We start from the raw sequence: 19,623 nt of genomic DNA, 5'->3' as shown, positions 1-19,623 counted from the left end.
AAAGAGCTCACAGCTCAGCAGCAATAAAGCTGGCTAGAAGAAGAAGAAGAAAAGCGTTAGAGAGCTCTCGTAAAGACAGCGGAACACACACTTGAGGCCAAAATAAAATCTTTTACCCTTGATACGCTAAAACGACCAAAAAAAAATTAAATACAACCCCGGCAAACAAAGGCTCTGGCAGCTATAGATATGGCAAATGATTCAGTTCACCATTAGGTTTGTATGGCTAACTGAAAAAATACTGCATTCATTCTTAATAATCAGAATCGAAGACAAAAGTATTTTTTATTAATATTATGATAAACTATTACTGACCCTTAAATCGTATATTATACTATATATATTTTTCCGGCTCTATGTAATAGAAAGCAGTAAAATAATTGGAGATTTCTTACCCACTTTTATATTCATTGTATAATTGTTATGCAATGTGTGTGTGCAAGGCCGGTCCTAACGATTGCGGGGTCCTATGCGAAATAATTTGCGCCTCCCAGTCTGGGTAGGGATAAGTTTTATTTGAAATTTAAGATTTTGTAAGTATTAGAAAATACATTCTTTTTTTTTTTGCAATATATTTTTATTAATGAAAAGCAGACAATACCTTTTTTTTTTTTGTTTTCGCACAATAAAATGAATATTTTGTCCTTTTTTTCAGGAGATATTTATAATTTCAATTGTAATGTTTTAATTTATAATTTACACCTACAATTAGCGCGGGCCTATGAAAGTCCGAGGCTCACTGATGTTGCATTATTAAGTCGTTTTATCTAGAGACGTTCTTTTTTTGGTCTTTCAAATATCTCAACAATATCTCTGGTGTAATAGAGTATAAAAACTCCCTCAGCGATAATTGTTAGGTTAAATTTTACGGTTTTTAATTCGTGTCTTAAATACATTTTACAAAAGGTTCTATATTTTCCTTGCTATTTTCACCGCGGTCATAAAAAAAAATTATCTTTCAGACCTTGTAATCTACAGGGTAGAAATGTAAAGGCCCACGGTTAACAAGGGTGTCATGTGGCCACCAGAACGACCAACCGCCTTTACTTTTCCCAAACTAATGTCAGGTACCCATTAGAGCTGGGTAGACTCAGAGCCAATCGCTTCAACACTCAGCCACCAATCCTCCAACGTGGTCATACATCTCACAAATTTACCATTTTTAAAAAAACAAAATGTTTTATGCTAAAGCTTGACATTTCGTCGGATAAAAATAAGACTAACACGAATTTCGAACTAAATATAAATTATATCGTCGCCGCGTCTGAGTGTATGTAGGAATGAAATCTATCAAGAGTCAACAGTAGATTTAACAATTAGTAGGCATATCCGTAAATTTTTATATGAATACAAAATGATTTAAAACATAGAATAGTTTCAGACTTACATAGGTGCCATTACCATGCTTGCACAAAAGAAGACAACACAGAAAGCTAATAGTACGTTATTGATTACGTTGAGGCTGCAGTTTTGCAATTTTCCGATTGATGGATTACCTATATATATATACATACATATACAAAAAAAAAACACATTTGAACAACTAAATCTAGTAGAAGTAGACATAAATATTTTATAAGGTACAATATTTTTACATTGTTGTAAGTAGGGGCGTGCTTTCCTTGAAAACTAAAATGTCTTAGATAATATGTTTTTAACGAACTTTTATAAGATTAAAAGCTATTAGTTTTGTGTAATGTGGTTGTCGGTCTGCCCCGTTTTTTATTTTAAAAAAATAGACCCCCCCAAAAAAAAAAAAATGAACCTCCAAATTAAAAATTGCTAACGTATTTAATTTGACTTATAGCTAGGAATTAATGTGTACTTACTCAAACTAATAGTGCACGTAAATGACCTAGTGTATTCTGTATTATTACACAGGTAAAGAGTAAACTCCATTTCTCTTGTCTCATTTATACTAGTTGAATAGTGCAAAACACTACATTCTTTTTCAACAGTTTGATTTGAATGCAAGTCTTTTATTTTTAAAAAGCAAAACTGTGGTAGAACTTTCTGTACGATAAAATAAATGTCAACATTCGAGACGTCTACAGTTTCTTGACATTCAGATTGGTTTATCAGATTGCCATTCAGGAACACTAACATTTCAGGTTCATTTAGATCTAAATAAACAAAATAAGTAAATGCTTAAGCGAATAAGGCATATTATTTTACATGATGATATTATAACGAATAATAGAAACTGTTAAACTTTCATGTGAAAGTGCGTTATTTTTGTATATTTTTAAAACCAACTATCTTTTGAAATAATTCATATTTATATCCTGGAAAACCCAAGATTCAATGTATCACTACACACAGACCGTTCCACAAGAGACAGTTTTTAGATTGAGAATAAATATCGAGGAGTTTCTCGGTGGCCTCGCTTCTAATCAGAGTGTTAGATACAAGTCGTTGGAAAAAAGGGATGTAAAAATCTATATTTTGTTGCACCCTTTCCCGACTGAAGTTTTTGTTCCAGACAGCCTGTTTGAAACGAGCTCTCATGGTCCTAAATCACCTAGAGTCTTATATTTTTCTACTATGAAAAAGAAGAAGAAAAATGCAATATCTGAACTATTTTTTTTTATAAATGCTCATCAAATCAATAATTTAATTTAAATTCTTTGTTTCATTTAATTGCCCATTCTGTTCTGGTATATATTAATGCAACTCTAGTTTAGCTAGGTTTGGTACCATATTTATACATTTTAATCAAAATTGAAATAAAATATTACAGATACAAATAATGAAATATTGTATTAATATTACCTAAAATTGTAGGCAATATTCGCACCTCACTATAAAGTACTCCTCTATCCAAAGTCCATGCTCCCCGCAGACGAGCATTACTTAATTCTTTTGAAGCCATGAAGTTAATGACAATAGAATAAACATTACCTATAGTAGTGTTGTGACAAAAGCATGATGGTCTTGTCCTACCTTGGCATATATGCAAATGTATATAGCAGAGCTATGTAGTGGAAAAAGAAAACAAAAATAAAAAACTATGAAATTTAAAATAAATACCAGAGTTATCTTTCTTTGTTTTTAGCTAATGGTATGACAGGCGAAAAAAAAAAACATCTACAATAGTAATTTGTTTTTAAATACTAACCTATAACAATACAAATTATTTTGATTTTTATATTTAAATTAGACAGTTTTAATCACATCGCTTCGTTTCTCTAAAAACACTTGACAGAACGATATAACTAACTCAAGAAATCGCAAAATTTGTATTCGAATTTGTTAGCTATGTAAATAATTTATACAAATTTTTTTTTTATTTCAACCTATTTTCAGATTATTTCTCCCCCATCTTTAATATGCTGGCCTATTTGGTGAGGTGGGGGTGGGGCGATAGTATCTATTCCGCCCCCTCCCATAAACTTTCGAGTGGGGGGGGCGGTCCAATTTATTCGCAGAAATCCCATCTTGTTAACAACCTTTTTCAATCGAGGGCCGCTTAAAAAATTTTTAGGAGTGGGGGGGGGGGCGCTTATATATATATATATATATATATATGTATTTACAACTTAGAAAATATACATGTATACTGTATTAAACATTTACATCTTTTTTACACTACCAAATGAGGAGTTACAAGATTTAGCGATTTTTGAAACTAATTAAATTTTTTTTTTTTAATTTTATTTTGTTATTGCCTTTTTACATCACAACAATTCATCACAACAATTCCATTGTGGTGTTCTACTTTATGTAAATATTTAATTATACACTCGTGCATGATGTTCTGGAACTGTGGTGGAACTAGCTAACTAGTTGTTATCCTTGTGACAGCTGTCAAATTAGTCTGTCAGCATCGAGTTGTTGTTCCACTTGTTGTTGCTCAAACCAATAAAAAAGGCTTGTTCACGATTTATGTGAACCCAAACAATGTACAAATTTAGCATCAAGTTTTTTTTAAGTGTGGAAATAACAGCTTCTGGCACCCATAAAACTCCCGTGGAAGGTCGTAATTAGCTTGGAGGTATTTCGATAGGAGCTGACTCAGCTTCTGTACTTCTGTATTGGTGAAGTAAGGATATTGAAAACTGGTTTCAAGATCTTGGTGTCTTAAAGTTTGCATTTTAAATTTAACAATTTTTGTACTTTTCAACCATTTTACTAGAAACCTTTCATCAAAGGAAAATGATTAAACCTGTTTTCACTTATTGACTGGAGAAATGAAAAAGTTTTGTTTGGAAAGATGTTTACATTTCATGTGCAAACACCCACTGAATTGTTTACGATGAACAAAATGAAATCTGTCTTAACTCTTCTTTAGAAATATTAGTAACAAAATCACAGTCGATGTCCTTCAAGGAACATTACAATTTCTTACTTGAGATCCCATATTCTTCTCAACACTTTGTTCTTGCTAACACAGCGGACACTACTGTGTTACTTAACATCGGAATGTTTTGTTTTCACATCTTCAAGTAAATTTATAAACTGTCTGTGGTTAAGTCCCCTAGCTCTGATAAGTGTGATTGCTGATAATGTGGTCAATAACATGTTAGATATTCAATGCAGTTTTATGCAAACGTTCTCGTGTAGAGTTTTTAGTTGAGATATTGTTCCTTAAGTAAAAAAAACAAACAAACTGTTTTACTCAGTTAAAGCATGAACTCCATCAGTTGTTACACTTACCATCTTGTTCCAAGCCAACCCAACACTTTTAACACAGTTCTTCATAGCATTGAATAAATACTGCCTGATTTTATGTCTTTGACTAAATAGATGGAAATATTGCAAACAAGCATAATCTTCATTTGCTTTAAAATTTTTAGCATGACATGCAGAGACAATGTTTCTTTAGCCTCTTCATCATACGAGATAAGAAGATATTTAAATTATTTAATTTTATTTTTCTCCCTTTATTATATGTTTAATTTGAGGGCACACCTGAATTCTGTACGTGTTCCGGGCCGCATAAAACACTCTAACGGGCCGCATTTGGCCCGCAGGCCTTAATTTGCCCTGATCTATATGATTAAAACAACTTGTTATTGATATTTTAAACGAACTTTATGTTATGTCGTTTCCCTGTTGCGTGGAATGGGGGGGGGGGGGGAATACATCTACTGCCCTTCCCACATAAGCTCTTTGAGTGTGAGGGTGGCTGGTCCTACTTTTATGGAAAAATCACAGCGATTGCTTCTACTGCCCTCCCCACTCTACCTCATTAGTAATTGATACATTTTGTTCAATAGGCAATGCTTCTAACTTTGATTCAAAGCTCTAAACAAACTAATTGGAAGTGGGAGGAAAAATTAATAGCACCTTTTAAATTTGTCTATAGAATGGCACCACATGACAAATTATTAAAATTATAGCTATCCGTTTTATGTTTGTTTCACTGTATGGTGGACAGCTGCGAAGGTGATATGGTACAGAGAAGGATTGTCGTTGGAGTTATAGTCCCAAATTTATTGATAAATAGAAAAATATCAGATTTAGTAAAGGTTGGAAAAAGGCGACTAGGAAAAAAAAATATTTGAGTTCCGAACTCATCTAAATAGTTACTCTTGTACCGGAAATTTTCGTGTGAATTGTAAATTTTCCAAAACAAAGTCTTTCTTAAAATAATTATGATAAATTCGTGTGCAATTATATAAACTATGTCGCCATATTTGAAAAGTCACTCCCGTCCATATACATTTTAGCTTAATGTGGCTTTTGGTTTCGTGGTTGCATTCCCGTACTATTATGGTAATTATTTAATGGCACAAACATTTTAATATATTGTATACTTGAAAAGCACAATATATTACTCAAAAACATCTATCATTTTTTAAACAACTATACCATGAAAGAAATCATAGATCTATTGCAGAAAATGGAATCAAATTGGAGCATTGTCCAGACAGCTTGACTAGGTAATAGACATAATAGACTAAAACAACACGAGCTTCAATAAACACAATGATTTTATTCGTTCTTATTTATGCTCTTTACTCCAGCCACTTGTTCTCTAAACTGACTTCCTTTTACACACAGTCCTGACACACTGCTGTTCACTCAAGCATGTACACTCAAGGTCCACTGGTCATTTCATACACAGGCACACACACTGCACTACCAGCCACGAAAAACACATTCACTTACTATCACATATGGCGCATCACATCGGTTCTGAGTCTAGACACCTGGAGAGAAGGTGACGAAGACTTAATTTTAATCTACGACCAAGTCCGTCCGAGACCATTCATTATAGAAGGCCTGAGAACTGACCGGTAACGTCACAATCTGTGGACAGTTGTACAAATCTGTCGGACACAGAGAGCACAGAATGTGAAGTCAGTTATGAACTGTTGACCCCAGAGCAAGCCCTGGACGAGACGGAGAGGCCAGTACAAGAGTTGATAGGCGATACGGTTGTTAACGTTGAAACATTGGTACAATCAGTGTTAAATGTTGCCAGTTGTTCAGAATCGGCGGTATTTTTGTGTACATTTAAGTGTTACGTTATTTTGGAGCACTGAGTTGTCAAGTTCTTTGAGTTGGAAGTAGTATGTAGTGCAGTTTGCGGTAAGCCTGGGTAGTGAGTGTCATTGATATATATATATATATATATATATATATATATATATATATATATATATATATATATATATATATATATATATATATATATATATATATATATATATATATATATATATATATATATATATATATATATATGTATATATATATGTATATATATATATGTATGTGTATGTCTGTGTGTGTATGTGTGTGTGTTTGTGTGTGTGGGTGGTGGGAAAAAGCCCATTGTCATTTACCATTAACTCATTAAGGGCATTTCCCATGTTATGGATATTAGTTTCATATTTTTTTTTAAGAGTATTGTTATATCATTTATGTAATGCATTCCTAAATAGAGCCAATGAGAGCACCTGCCAGCGCACAAATCCACATTAAATGGTATTTAGGAATATAATTTGTTTTACGCATAAAAACAACCTTCACAACCTGTACTGTATGGTGAATAACATTACAGCTTCACAATATCTTTATACAAGGATTGTAGAGAGATGCTTATTTCTTGATTACTACAGATTATCTTGCATTTAGAAAGGAAACAAAAACAAAAAATAAATTAAATTTTACCTCTATATACTCTTGTTCCTTTAACTTTAGTACTTGATACTTTATATTGTGGGTAGAAGAATTATCACCTATCAAGGTGCTAATTTCACTTTCAATTTCAAATTCCTCTTTGTTTTCAAGATAACATATTTTATAGTATTCTCCTGGCATATCCAGTATTTGTATTTTTCGCTGGTTTTGGGTAAAATTTCCTAAAACTGGTTGACAATAAATTAGGTTATAAATCATGAAATGAAATATATACTTTATACAATTTCTAATATTTTTTATCGCCAATTTAACCGAAATTTACAAAAGCATATCAAATTTTAACATGTTATTAATTATCGTATAAAAAATCAGGCTTTGTTATGATTAAAAACGAAGTGGTCATTTCAAAAAATCGCCGCAAAAACTCCTACAAAAAAAAATTCTTGCTACGCCCATGTTTTGTTATCATTATATATAGGGGATGTCAGTACTATCCTGCGCTTATTGCATGATGTAATGATCAAATACCAAGGCGTGGCTGGAGAGAGAGAGAGAGAGAGAGAAGTACGATTAGAAAAGTTATGATCATGTCACTGATAGCTTATCTCCTGACGGCCATTTTTAGCGGCCCCCATAAGCCCCCCCCCCCTTACATAAAGGGGATAAGTCGCTATTATGGTTATGAAAAACCTCCGCATGTCCGTCTTTTACAATCAGATCTCAAAAACTAGAAGAAAAATAAAAAGCATTTTTAGCGGCCCCCGAAAGGGGAAAAGACGCTATTAGTTTTGTGCGAAATGTCTGTCCGTCTGTCCGTCTGTCTGACCGTCCCGTTTAGATCTCGTAAACTAGAAAAGATATTGAAAATCCGACATCACAATATTTTAGACCATTCGAAGTTCTGATGCAACGGCTACCTTTTTTTTTTCTGAAAGCGAAAAATCTAATTTTTAAAATCAGTTAACCAAGCAGTTTTTTAAAGAGAAAAAGCTAATTAGTATGCATTATAAGTTAGACCTAATTTAAAATAAATAGTAATCTTATAAACTTCATTTTTATGAACATTTTTTTATATTGCGGAAATTTTTTTTTTTTTTTTTTTTTTTAGGATTAGAATAAGAGATTGAGCCTTTTCAAAACAATTGGATCAATTATAAGACATCAGTTAGGCCAAGGGAGGCGCGGTGGCTGAGCGGTAAAGCGCTTGGCTTCCGAACTTGGGGTCCGGGTTCAAATCCTGGTTAAGACTGGGATTTTCAACTTTGTAATCTTTGGGCCTCTGAGTCCACTCAGCTCTAATGGGTACCTGACATTAGTTGGGGAAAAGTATAGGCGGTTGGTCGTTGTGCTGGCTACATGACACCCTCGCTAATCGTAGGCCACAAAAACAGATCATCTGTCCTATAGACCACAAGGTCTAAAAGGGGAACTAGTTAGGCCAGGTTCACATCTAACTTTACATTCACTTTCACCTATCCTTTGATCTGCGGGACCGTTGGGGCACTACACAAGATCTGTTAACCTTCTTTCTCCATTCTTATCTCTTATTTGTCTTTGATATAATTTCATTTGCATGGTCTTTCTGAAAATATTGAAGCCTGCCTGGATGGACCTTTTCGGGGGCCGATTTTGAGTTTGTGTTTCCACACAAACTGTCTTTTGTAACCTTGTTGTTTAGATATTAGTGAGCAAATAGATAATATCATATTAGATTTTTATAAAGAATTTTGACAAATTACACCACCTTAGTTTACTTAAGAAATTAAAATATTTTGGCATTAATGCATCAGTGGATTAAATATTTTCTGATAGGGAGAGAACAAACTATAATAATAAATGGCTCTAAATCAGCACTGATAACAGTAAACTCAGGTGTATGGCGGTGTACCTCCAGGAAAAAGTCATATGTCCAAATAAATGATTTACCAAATTGCATTAGTTCAGATTATTTGCAGACAATTACATAATATATAGAATGTCAAGAGCGTGGGTGTGTAAGATGTGAGATTGTGTGTGTGTTTGTTTATTTTATTAGTTGGTGTGTGAATTGTTTTTATCACGGGATTTTCAAGGGGGGACAATTAGGTTTCTAGCGGTCAGTCAAACAGTTGGAGAGCTGACCTGGTCTGAGTAGGGTGCTGGTGTTTTGTGTATTTCATAAGAGTGATATAATTGTGTGCTTTATTAAGTATTAAAGTATTATCGATATTCATGAATATAAGGAGTTAGAGTTGATGTATACTAAGTGTTCGTATTTGAGTTAAGCAAGTATTGACAAGTGTAATTGAGAATCATACCCTAGATTATCGAGCCATATGTAAGTGGTAAAGAACTCACCCGAGTTCCCTTACAGTTGGGGGCTCTTGTGAAAGAAAACCAGGACCTCTCGTCGCATAAATTGTTATGCCCCTTGATTTGGCCTGAGGAACGGCGGTGGTTTGAAGTACCAGTACAGAGAGGACAGCGACAGCCCGAAGTTGCATCACGAGGACAGGTTGGATCACGTGCAGGGAGTGGAAGTTAAGTGATTTGTGTTACCTCTCGTGTAGCTGAACCCTCAACTTTCTAGCCTCTATTTTCTTGCCTCTATTATAATTTGTTTCAATTTGACTATCATATATTTTCCTGCTTTTTTTTTTCTTTGCTGTCATACTAGCCTCTCAATTTAAGGCTTCAGTCATTTCATTCTGATTTTATCGTTGCCAATTTTTGCTATAAAAGCAAGAGTCTTTAAATCAAAGTATTCTAACTTCCTATCTGAATCTAATAATCTGATCATTATTTCAATTTGTATTTTTCTGTCTTGATCATTTACTTGCCTAGTTAGTCTTTCTAATCTATTGTATAACTAAAAATATTCTGCAAAATTAGGATTGATTTTATTTTCTTATTGTATGTATATTATAGCACTATAATTATTCTTAAGGTAGTAATTTAAGGTAAAAGAAATAGTAGGACTGTTATTTTAAAATTTTCTGTAAACTTAGTGTAGCAAACGTACTGAGTGCTGTGTATTATAAGGATTAGAAAGTAAAACATGGAAAAAGAAAGTGAGGCAGAGAAACAAAGAAGAGAAAGGTTGGAGAGGGCGGAAGAAAGAGAAATGTCCAAGCTGCAACAGATGATAAAATTAAAGTAACTGGAATTGGAGGAAAAAGAGAAAGAAAGACAGGAGAAAGAGAAAGAAAGGGAACACGAAAGAGAAATGAAGAAACTTGACTTACTAATTGCCCAGGAAAAAAATAAAACACAATCAAGCGCGACAACCGGAGTCACGGCCCAGAGACCAAGACTGAGTAAAGGTTTCCCTGCCATGACAACCGAAGATCTACCCTGTTACCTCGACATGTTCGAGATGGCAGCTAGGAGAGACAAGGTTTTAGAAGAAGACTGGGTGGCACAGCTGCAGGAGAAAATAACACCTAAACTAAGGCAATTCCTGACACAGAGAAGATTAGTGGACTGCACTGACTGCGAGAAGATAAAAAAAGAACTCCTAGACTATGTGGGAATGACGGAGGAAGCCTGCAGGAAAAGATGGCATGAGACTGTCCCAATTGAAGATGGCCCAAGATAATTTTTTGTGGCATTACAAAAGAACTTCCGACAGTGGTGCGAGGCGGCGAAAATAGAACGGAACTTTGAACAGCTGGAGGAGTTAATATTGAAATACTCTATACTCAGTGCCCTAAACGAGGAGGTAAGAGAAGAGATCCTAGATAAAGAACCTGAGTCGTTGAAAAAGCTAGTTGATTTGTTGGAGAACAGAAAGATAATCTTCGCCAGTAAAAGCATTTTCAAGAAATCGAGAATTTATCAGGCCAACGCAGTGAGTGACAGAAGAAATTTGAATAGGCAAAATTACCGCTACCAAACCAACCCTAGCAGCGCAAACTATATCAGGCCAAACATTGAATACCATGAGCCCAGAAGAAATTTCGTCAGACCCCGCTATAGCAATTCTTACAACAGAGCAAGAGGGCGATGGAATAGGCCACATTACACATTTAGCAACCAAGTTAACAACAGAAACAACTATGGAAATGGAATGTACCAGAATAACCAAGGAAGGTATAGGAATGATACTAGAAGGAACTACTAGTAGTATGCCCCTTGATTTGGATATATACATAATATATAGAACAATAGAAATAATACAAGATACAGACATTTTACAAAGACAATTAGATAAATTACAGAAATATTAATCTGGAGCATGTCTTTCCACCCAGAAAAATGTCAGTTATTAATAAGAGTAACAAAAAAAATTCCACTTATCTTATTCATGATAAACCATTAACACAGACTAAAAACGCAAAATACTTGGGTTTTATAATAAATGAAAAACTGTCATGAAATCCCCATCTTGATGAAACCATCAAAAATCAAATAAAGCTTTAGGGTTTATTAAAAAAAAATTATGTAAATCAAATAAGAACATAAAACTAAAATGTTATTTAACCTTGGTTAGGCCAATAATAGAATATGCATTCTCTGTTTGGTAATCTTCTACTCAAGAAAACATTATGAAACTGGAACCAACATAAAATAGAGCAGTGAAATTTATAACAAACAAATATTCACATCTGACTAGAGTAAAACCTTTAGTAAATCATAATATTTAGAAAGCCTTCAGGAGAGAACACTCAAAAGTAAAGTAACAATTATAAACACAACACTAAACCATAATTTTTAAATAGCCTACAATATTAAAATCTTATGAAATACTTAGACACAAAGATAATGGCACATTCCTCATTCCATATGCTAGGACAAATTTTGTACAAATGCTCCTTCTTCCCAGGAGCTATTAAAGCATGGAATGGGTTGCTTGAGCCAGCCAGGAAAATCAGTGAATTGTCAGAATTAAAACCATTGGTTAATATGCGTTACTAAATACATGACGCGTAGGACGCAATTTTTGAAGCTATATCTATATTTAATAAGAAAACAAATCTGGACTTAAATTGTATATTATGATTTCCAAATTTGTAGATCTATATTGCTATATTACAAAATATTAAAACTAATCTGCTATTTTTAATTTTAATGTTGCTAATCTAAATTACATCTAAATTATTCCAAATTTATATTCAAGATCTAGATCTTATAGATATAAAAGCCAAGAGTGCTAAATCAGAAGTTTAGTTTTGATAGATCTACATCCTTATTCTTGTTTCACTTAAATGAAAATGAGAATAGCTCTGTTGGTAAAAGAGACAGTCGAGACAGACGGCTCCAGAACGTAAGAATGAAAGGTTGTGTTATTGTGGTGAGTTAGAAATTTAAAAAATATATTGCTACTTCGGTCTACAACAATTATTTAGATAAGATAAGACAAAATAAGATCATTTTTATTGGTCGAAAGAAAACCCTACAAGTGACCACTTTCAGCACAAGTACTGTAACAATAACAATATAAATGCAAATATATATACACATATACACACGAAATACTCATAAACAGCGCTTTATGAATTGGACTTCTATGTATTTCTCAATGACGACAAATGACCTTGTAACACTCTGACCGAAATCGGGATAAAGTAGTTTTTTAAATGTTTCTGTTTTAGTCTTAATGGAAAGGATACTACCATTTCATTTGATCACAAGTTGATTTTGTTTATATTGTTATCCTGCATTGCACACTGTCATTAGGTGCGATATTGTGCACCATGGGAGACAATGGAGAAACAGAGAAGAAAGAGAATGAAAACAAGGACGCTTTAGTTGAGCTGATATTAGTTTGGCTCTAGTTTCTTATTGACGATTATACGTAATATTGTATAATCCTTTCGTTTGGGTTATTTGGCTAAGTTGTATAAATTGGTGTCGGGAAGTGGGATCGTCAACGAAAGGATCGAAGAAGGTCTATGTACAAAACATTCAACGATTCGGTAAATCACCATAACTTTTGGTTTTAGTTGATCAATGTTTTATTACTGCATGGCGTCTAAGAAAACATTTGGTCATCTGTTATTACAGGAATATAGAGGAAGGGAGATGAAGGTGAGCCGCAACAACGAGGCACTCATAGAACGTATTAGTTATAGCATCATAAAGGAAGAACATGATCCAGACACTATGTGTTCAAAAAAAAAATCGGATATGAGAGAGCTTTGGGAAACGATGCAAGAACAGATATGTACAATAGAAGAACACGGCGAGATAAATACTGTTATAGGAAATTCAATGAAAAAAGACCTAAAATCATTAAAGGATGAACTTAAAAGAATCAGGTAATGAACAGGTCTCGATAAAAACGTTTGTGTTGAAATTGAAAAAAAGACATATAGTTCGTCCATCGTGAATCTATGATGACCACTTTGTCATCCAGGGGGCTAAGGGCTTTGCACTGGGGTTTTGTGCCTCCTCATGTGGCTGGTGAGACATATGTGATCCCGGAATGTTAGGCTACACACTGGGCAGATTATTCCAGCTGGAGTTAGTGTCATTGGTGTTTTTCTTCTGCCAGCTTTGTTCTCTTTTCCTCAGCAACCTGTGCGCCAGTTTTCACAGCGCGACGCCATGATGCTGTGTCATGTGCCTCTGTCTCCCAGGTGCCTGGGTCTATGCTGAACGCCTTCAGAGAAGCTTTGAGGTGTTCCTGAAGCGCTTTCTTTGACCACATTGCGAGCGCTTTCCGTCGCTTAGTTGGCCATACAAGAGTCGTTTAGGGATGCGGCGGTCTTCCATTCTGCAGACGTGTCCTTCCCATCACAGCTGGGACTGCTTCAGGATTGTGTGGATGCTTTGCAGACCTGCTTTTTAAGGAGTTCAGTATCTGGAATTTGTCTTGCCATTTGACATTTAGTATTTTTCTTAGACATGTCATGTGGAAGTGGTTCAGTTTCGTTGCATGTTTTCTGTGCACTGTTCACGTTTCTGAGGCATAGAGCAATGTAGCGATAGATCTCTAGCTATGTATTTATGGTGATATCACATCTGTTCCAGACGTTTTTTTGACAGACTGCCATAGGATGAGAAAAAGACATAGACAATTTCAAACAACAATTAAGGAATGAGGTAACAGAACTTAAGTTCCAATTAGAAGAGGACGTCAAATCTAAAATCCAACTATTACGTAGTTTAAAAAAAGCTGAGCTGGACAGAAAACAAGGTGCGTGGACCACAGTGATTAAAACGACAGAAAATATTATACCACCGGTGTTTGACGGCTCTGTGTCTTGATAGGTGTATCGATTACAGTTCGAAGATGCGGCCAAAATCAACAGATCGGATACTAAGGCAGAGAAAGTAACTGGTCTAATGTTGGCACTGAGAGGCAAGGAAGCCGAATTGTTACAGACCATGACGGATCAGGCGACTACGATGAAATTGTCAAAGCAATGGAACTACAATACGACGATGAATACCTGCAGGAATTCTTTAGGATGCAATTAAAGAATCGACAACAGTAGAGGTGAGAGACATTGCAGGAATTAGCAGCAGACATAGAAAGGATTTCCTGTCTTGCTTACTTTTCGGCATCACATGATGTCCTGGTCACAGATGCTTTCATAGTTGGAGTGCGAGATTCGGAACTTAAGAAGGTCAACCAAATAAGCGGAAAACGAAAAATCAACGAAGCCCTTATCTATGCCATGTTCCTCAAGGCGGCAGGAATTTCAGCGAGGACCATACACTATTGTCTAACGTTAAATCTGTCGGAAGAGAATAATCTCCCGGGCTGATTCAAAGAATGGTCGAGAAGTCTTTAAATGAAAGTCAACCTCATCAGATTGCAAGACGTAATAAAAGGACTCTTCGTTGCTTGCATTGTAACACTCCAGGTCATGTACTGAGAAATTGTAACATGATATCTCAACTCAAGGCCAAGGTTGTGCATCAGAACGTCCACTGCTACGGTCCATTGGGTTTAGAGAGCAAAGACTGGCAGTCTAGAATATTGGAACTCCTAGAATAACCACCCCTTTCAAAGTGTTAGAACAAAGCAGAACCTTAAGAGTGCAAAGAAAGATTGGCGTTGGTTCTTATAGGTTCCTCTTTGACATTAGGGCTACGCGGTCAAAAGTTAAACCCAGTCTGATCGGAGATCATGAAATAATACGAGTGAACAGCTACATTCTTAAAATGGCAGGTGCGAACTGTTACCTATATTAAGCCTGATACAGCTTAAATTTAAAATAGGAAGTCAACCATTTAGTCATGATTTTCTGACCGCCATTGTTGTCGACGTTGGTCTTGATTTTATGGAATTCGGGCTATCTCTAATCATAGGAATTGTACAATTTGGAAACTAGAGTTCCCATTTCTTGATGGTTGTGTGGAAGGCGTTCAGGTGAAAAGAATCTTATCGGTCAAACAATCGATCATACCAAAATGGTCTGATCTGTCAGTAAACAGTTATTATCAAAGGGACATACTGGAAGGCCAGCTACATCCTAGAAAAGTGGAGAATTAAACATCAAACAATCATTGCTGTGGCTTTACGGGTAGTTACAATGAATGTGTTGTTGGTGGCACCACTGTCGGTGATCGTAATGACAAGTCGTATTAGTCTCGCTTTCAAGATAAGGAAAGCGCCAAATTTCTCAACGATAGTGCAGACCGGAAAAGAAAGAACTAGATAAAGAAACTAGAGGAGAGACTTATAACCAGAGTGAAACTATTGTTGTCGATGTACTTGATATAAGTGCTTCAATGGGCTTGACAAAACCATACATTAGGTCTGCGTACAATACTTCCGTCAAGCTACCATTACTTACATGGGAAATGTTTGAGCCTGATAACTGCTGAGAGAAAATTAGTAAGAACTGTGCTGGAGGCAACTCGATTTAACAATGCGAATGCCTAAAAAACCATCAACAGATCTGGACTTGACAAACGTGTGTACGTCTGCCTTCACAAAGCAAAAAAAGTAAAAAAGAACTAATGTGAATCAATTTCAGCGGAACCTGGAAACAGATAATGTGGTAAATGAACATGTGTAGAAAGGCATACCTTCTTGAGATGGCTGAAAATGACAGTGTGTAATACATCCTGGCCTCCAGTGGGACTATAACCTTCTTTCCAGAACTATATCTTAACTGACAACCCTACTGCCCTGTCGTAAATCTGGTTATGTTAGGGACGAACATGACTAGGAAGGGGACAGTGGATAACCCTGCATTGCACACTGTCATTAGGTGCGATATTGTGCACCATGGGGACACAATGCAGAAACAGATAAGAGAATGAAATCAAGGACGCTTTAGCTGTTACTAGTTTGGCTCTAGATTCGTATTGATGATTAAACGTGCTATTTTATAATCCTTTCGTTGGGGTTATTTGGCTGTTATAACAATATTATAAATAATGTGTTTTCTTTTTTCTTGTTTTCTTTTTTTTTTTTACAAAATGATGTTAATTAATTTAAATTATTTTTTTTAGTTATATATTATATAATATAATATAATATAATATAATATATTACGACTACAATGTTTTAGCTGTCTATAAGACTAAGAATAAGACTAACACTGCTTTATTGATCCTTACGGAAATGTTTTGTGATTACAAAGACTTTTTTCTCATATAAAAACATTACAACAGAAACATACACATAAATACAACAGACACAACATAAAAAGTTCATTCAGCGACTACAAACAGGCATCTTGGTCCTTTTCATGTTTCCTGATCAACGAGTGGCGTTGATATAGTCTGACCGAGTGAGGTACGAACGAGTTTTTGTACCGCTCTGTTCTTGTTTTGATTGACAGCAGTCGCCCACTTCGCGACGACCTGACGTAGTTTTTCGATTTTCCTTAGACACTTTTGTTTAAAAAGTTCCTTTAAATGTGTTAAAGTTGTAAGCGTAATTTTTGAAGCCCTTTTTTTAATGTTGTCTAGATGTCGCAACAGTTTTATCAGCAATTTGGTGCTACAAGTCAACGACCGGTAATAACACTTTGTCACGTAAATAAAAATAAATATATGAAATATAATATATATATATGTACAAACCTTTGTAACCAAAAAATAGAAAATATAATAAAGAAAAGGTTTCTTTCATTGTTGAGCTGAAAAGTAAAAGTTATTAAAATATTGTATTAAATGTATTTATGTATACATAAGATTAATACAACTCAAACAATAATGTTAGAATTCTTTTTTAAAGTTAATTTAGAAACCTGTATCACTTAATATGGCATAGGTGCGCAAATGAGCTGCAGGCTAATCAATACTTATTTAGTTTATTATGATCTAAACATCTTAAACTAGATGTCCCCGATTATTTGATCATAAATATAATGTGTAAAACACCTATATAATAATTTATAATAAAATAGCATTTTTTCCACTTAAATACATTTATTTTGATTTCAAAGAAAGGCATGTGTGTATAAAAGGTTTTGAAAGCTATAGACTTTTTAAAATTGCTATGCTTGACATTAAGGTTGGGATTTACTAAGTGGGCAGATTTGTGTGTGTGTGTGTACACCAATAACCTTATTTATGTTTTATGAAATATGCACTTAATAACTATAACTCAGACATCATATCAATTATAAACACAATAGAATTCTTGTAAATTTAATGTTATCCTCATACCCATTTCCTAAACATTAATCATACTTTTTAAACGATTTTTTTGCCTATTAATTGATGCTCTTCAGTTATAATACCCCGGGAGCCTTAATATTATTCTTTGTTGCATATATGAGCCAATTAACATTCTTGACAGATATAGTAAAAAAAAAATAATTAGTTAATATTTATATATGGTATTGATTTCTTGTATTTTAGCAAAATACGTGTTATTTGTAGTGTACCAACTATGAAACAAGCTTCCTTTTTTAAGATTATATGGTTATTTATTTTACCATATGGGTTTATATGATATAAATATTTAATGTCAATAATATATTGTATAACTGTTTATGCAGGCCAATAAGCTTCACTTCACTGTTTACATTTTACTCTCTGTATTTACAAAAATAACTAAAGCACATTAAGGTACAGTGGGAAAACTATTTTGACTGTATCATTTACTCAAGGCATCTATAATAACTGGAAAAACCCCAATTTTGTGGGGTTTGTCCTAAATTAGCATTGTTATATTATAAAGATAATAATGTAATAGATAATAATGTAGTAGATATAATAACCTACTGTACGTAGAGCCTCTTCTTTAAATGTATGTGTTATTGCGCAATAATAAAGGCGTCCTTTCATAGTAGCAATACATCACTGATAATGGAGTATACATAAAATGAATACTATATTAAGAACCAGCAACTATATACACCAACACAATATAAAATATTCTATTCTAAAATCTTTTAGATGATATATTTATAGTTACGTCTCTTACTAGTCCAGACTTGTCGATGTTCAACGTAACACTGGAAAGTCCCGATATTTCGATTGCCATATATGTTACCTAGATAAGTGAATGTGCTAAATAACATGGGTAATTATGATAGAAACTTGCAGTCTATTGCACCAATGTGTTTGTAAAGCTTAATATGTTAATTTTTTTTAAAATCTTATATTTTATACAATGCATTATGACTGGAGAGAGAGAGAGAGAGAGAGTAGGGTAGATTAATAAAGCTAGTATGCATACGTAAAATTTGATTTTTTATGAGAAAAGATTTCCCACAAAACTAGTTAGATGTTGCGCTAAAAAGACAACGACAGTAAACAAAATTAATGAAACGTAGACGTATTGTTTTTATAAATTATCAAGTAGTGTCTTCTGGGTGACCGAGCCTCTATTTATGTAATATTTTTTAAAAAGCATGAGAGATGATATCTTTATGATCTCCTTTAAGAAACGTTTATGACTAACATGAGCAATAAAATAAATTTCAATACGAAGAATTTCTGTTATGTTTCTGAAGTTCTGAATGCCATCATGCATGGTGATTTTTAACACAAAGTCCCTAGAGTACAATTCTATTTTAGAAAAAAACAACTTGTTAATCGTTATCCATTTGCTATTTTAATTAGAAAGTATCGGTATATTATCGGTTTAGAAGAAGGTCTTCGCAGTGAAACTTTTGAAACAATCATAGCAGGGCGTTTTGGAGCAGCCGTTTAGGTGTGGAAAATAAAGGGCTTAAATGACCTTAAAAAAGATTAAGCATAATTAGGTATGTGTGTGTGTGTGTCTGTCTGTCTGTTTAAACGTATATTTACGTAAAGAATTTTTTATATATTTTTCTTCATATTTCACTTTGTTGTATAATTAGTATGCCTCTAGTGCAGTCTTGTGTGTGTATGGGTTTGTAGGATGGCTTGGGATAGTGTCGAGCAGTATTTAAACCTGGGACGATGGAGACGACACAAATCGTAGTTCGCAATATTTGGTCACATTCAACGCAGATAAATCTTTCTTTTGTGTGAAATTTGAAGAAAAGGGAGGGGGGTAATTATCGGTTTCAGTACTATTTGACTATCATTTTGTTGGGTCTGAATAGTAAGTTACTGTTGTCTTTGCTAGAGATCTGCATCTATGTATTTCGGAATCTTGACTATACCTAATGTTTTATGTTGTTGTTGTTTTTTAGACTTCGATTA

General features: G+C 34.2%; 1 protein-coding gene across 6 annotated transcripts in view; it reads right to left on the bottom strand.

The window, feature by feature from the left end:
* Window positions 1-18,416, bottom strand: part of LOC106051507 (uncharacterized) — a 29,623-nt gene extending 11,207 nt beyond the window's left edge. The window contains exons 1-7 of one of the 6 annotated variants that reach the window (XR_008774807.1): window positions 18,211-18,416; window positions 17,062-17,117; window positions 7,123-7,319; window positions 4,657-4,738; window positions 2,773-2,974; window positions 1,830-2,123; window positions 1,388-1,496 (exon numbers count right to left, since the gene is read on the bottom strand). Coding sequence is in view for 3 of the 6 variants with exons in the window: in XM_056010665.1 (XP_055866640.1) it covers window positions 1,388-1,496; window positions 1,830-2,123; window positions 2,773-2,974; window positions 7,123-7,319; window positions 17,062-17,110 (851 nt within the window). In the remaining 3 variants the exon portion in view is untranslated. Of the gene's footprint in view, window positions 1-1,387; window positions 1,497-1,829; window positions 2,124-2,772; window positions 2,975-4,656; window positions 4,739-7,122; window positions 7,320-17,061; window positions 17,118-18,206 lie in introns of all 6 variants that reach the window. The other 5 variants (XM_056010665.1, XM_056010664.1, XR_008774809.1 and 2 more) reach the window with 5 other exon arrangements.
* Window positions 18,417-19,623: the final 1,207 nt, after the last annotated feature.

Source organism: Biomphalaria glabrata, chromosome 14 (genome assembly GCF_947242115.1).
Source record: "Biomphalaria glabrata chromosome 14, xgBioGlab47.1, whole genome shotgun sequence".
NCBI classification, from domain to species: Eukaryota; Metazoa; Mollusca; class Gastropoda; family Planorbidae; genus Biomphalaria; species Biomphalaria glabrata.
The sequence above is the reverse complement of the archived record's forward strand: the minus strand, read 5'-3'. Positions and strand labels throughout refer to the sequence as shown.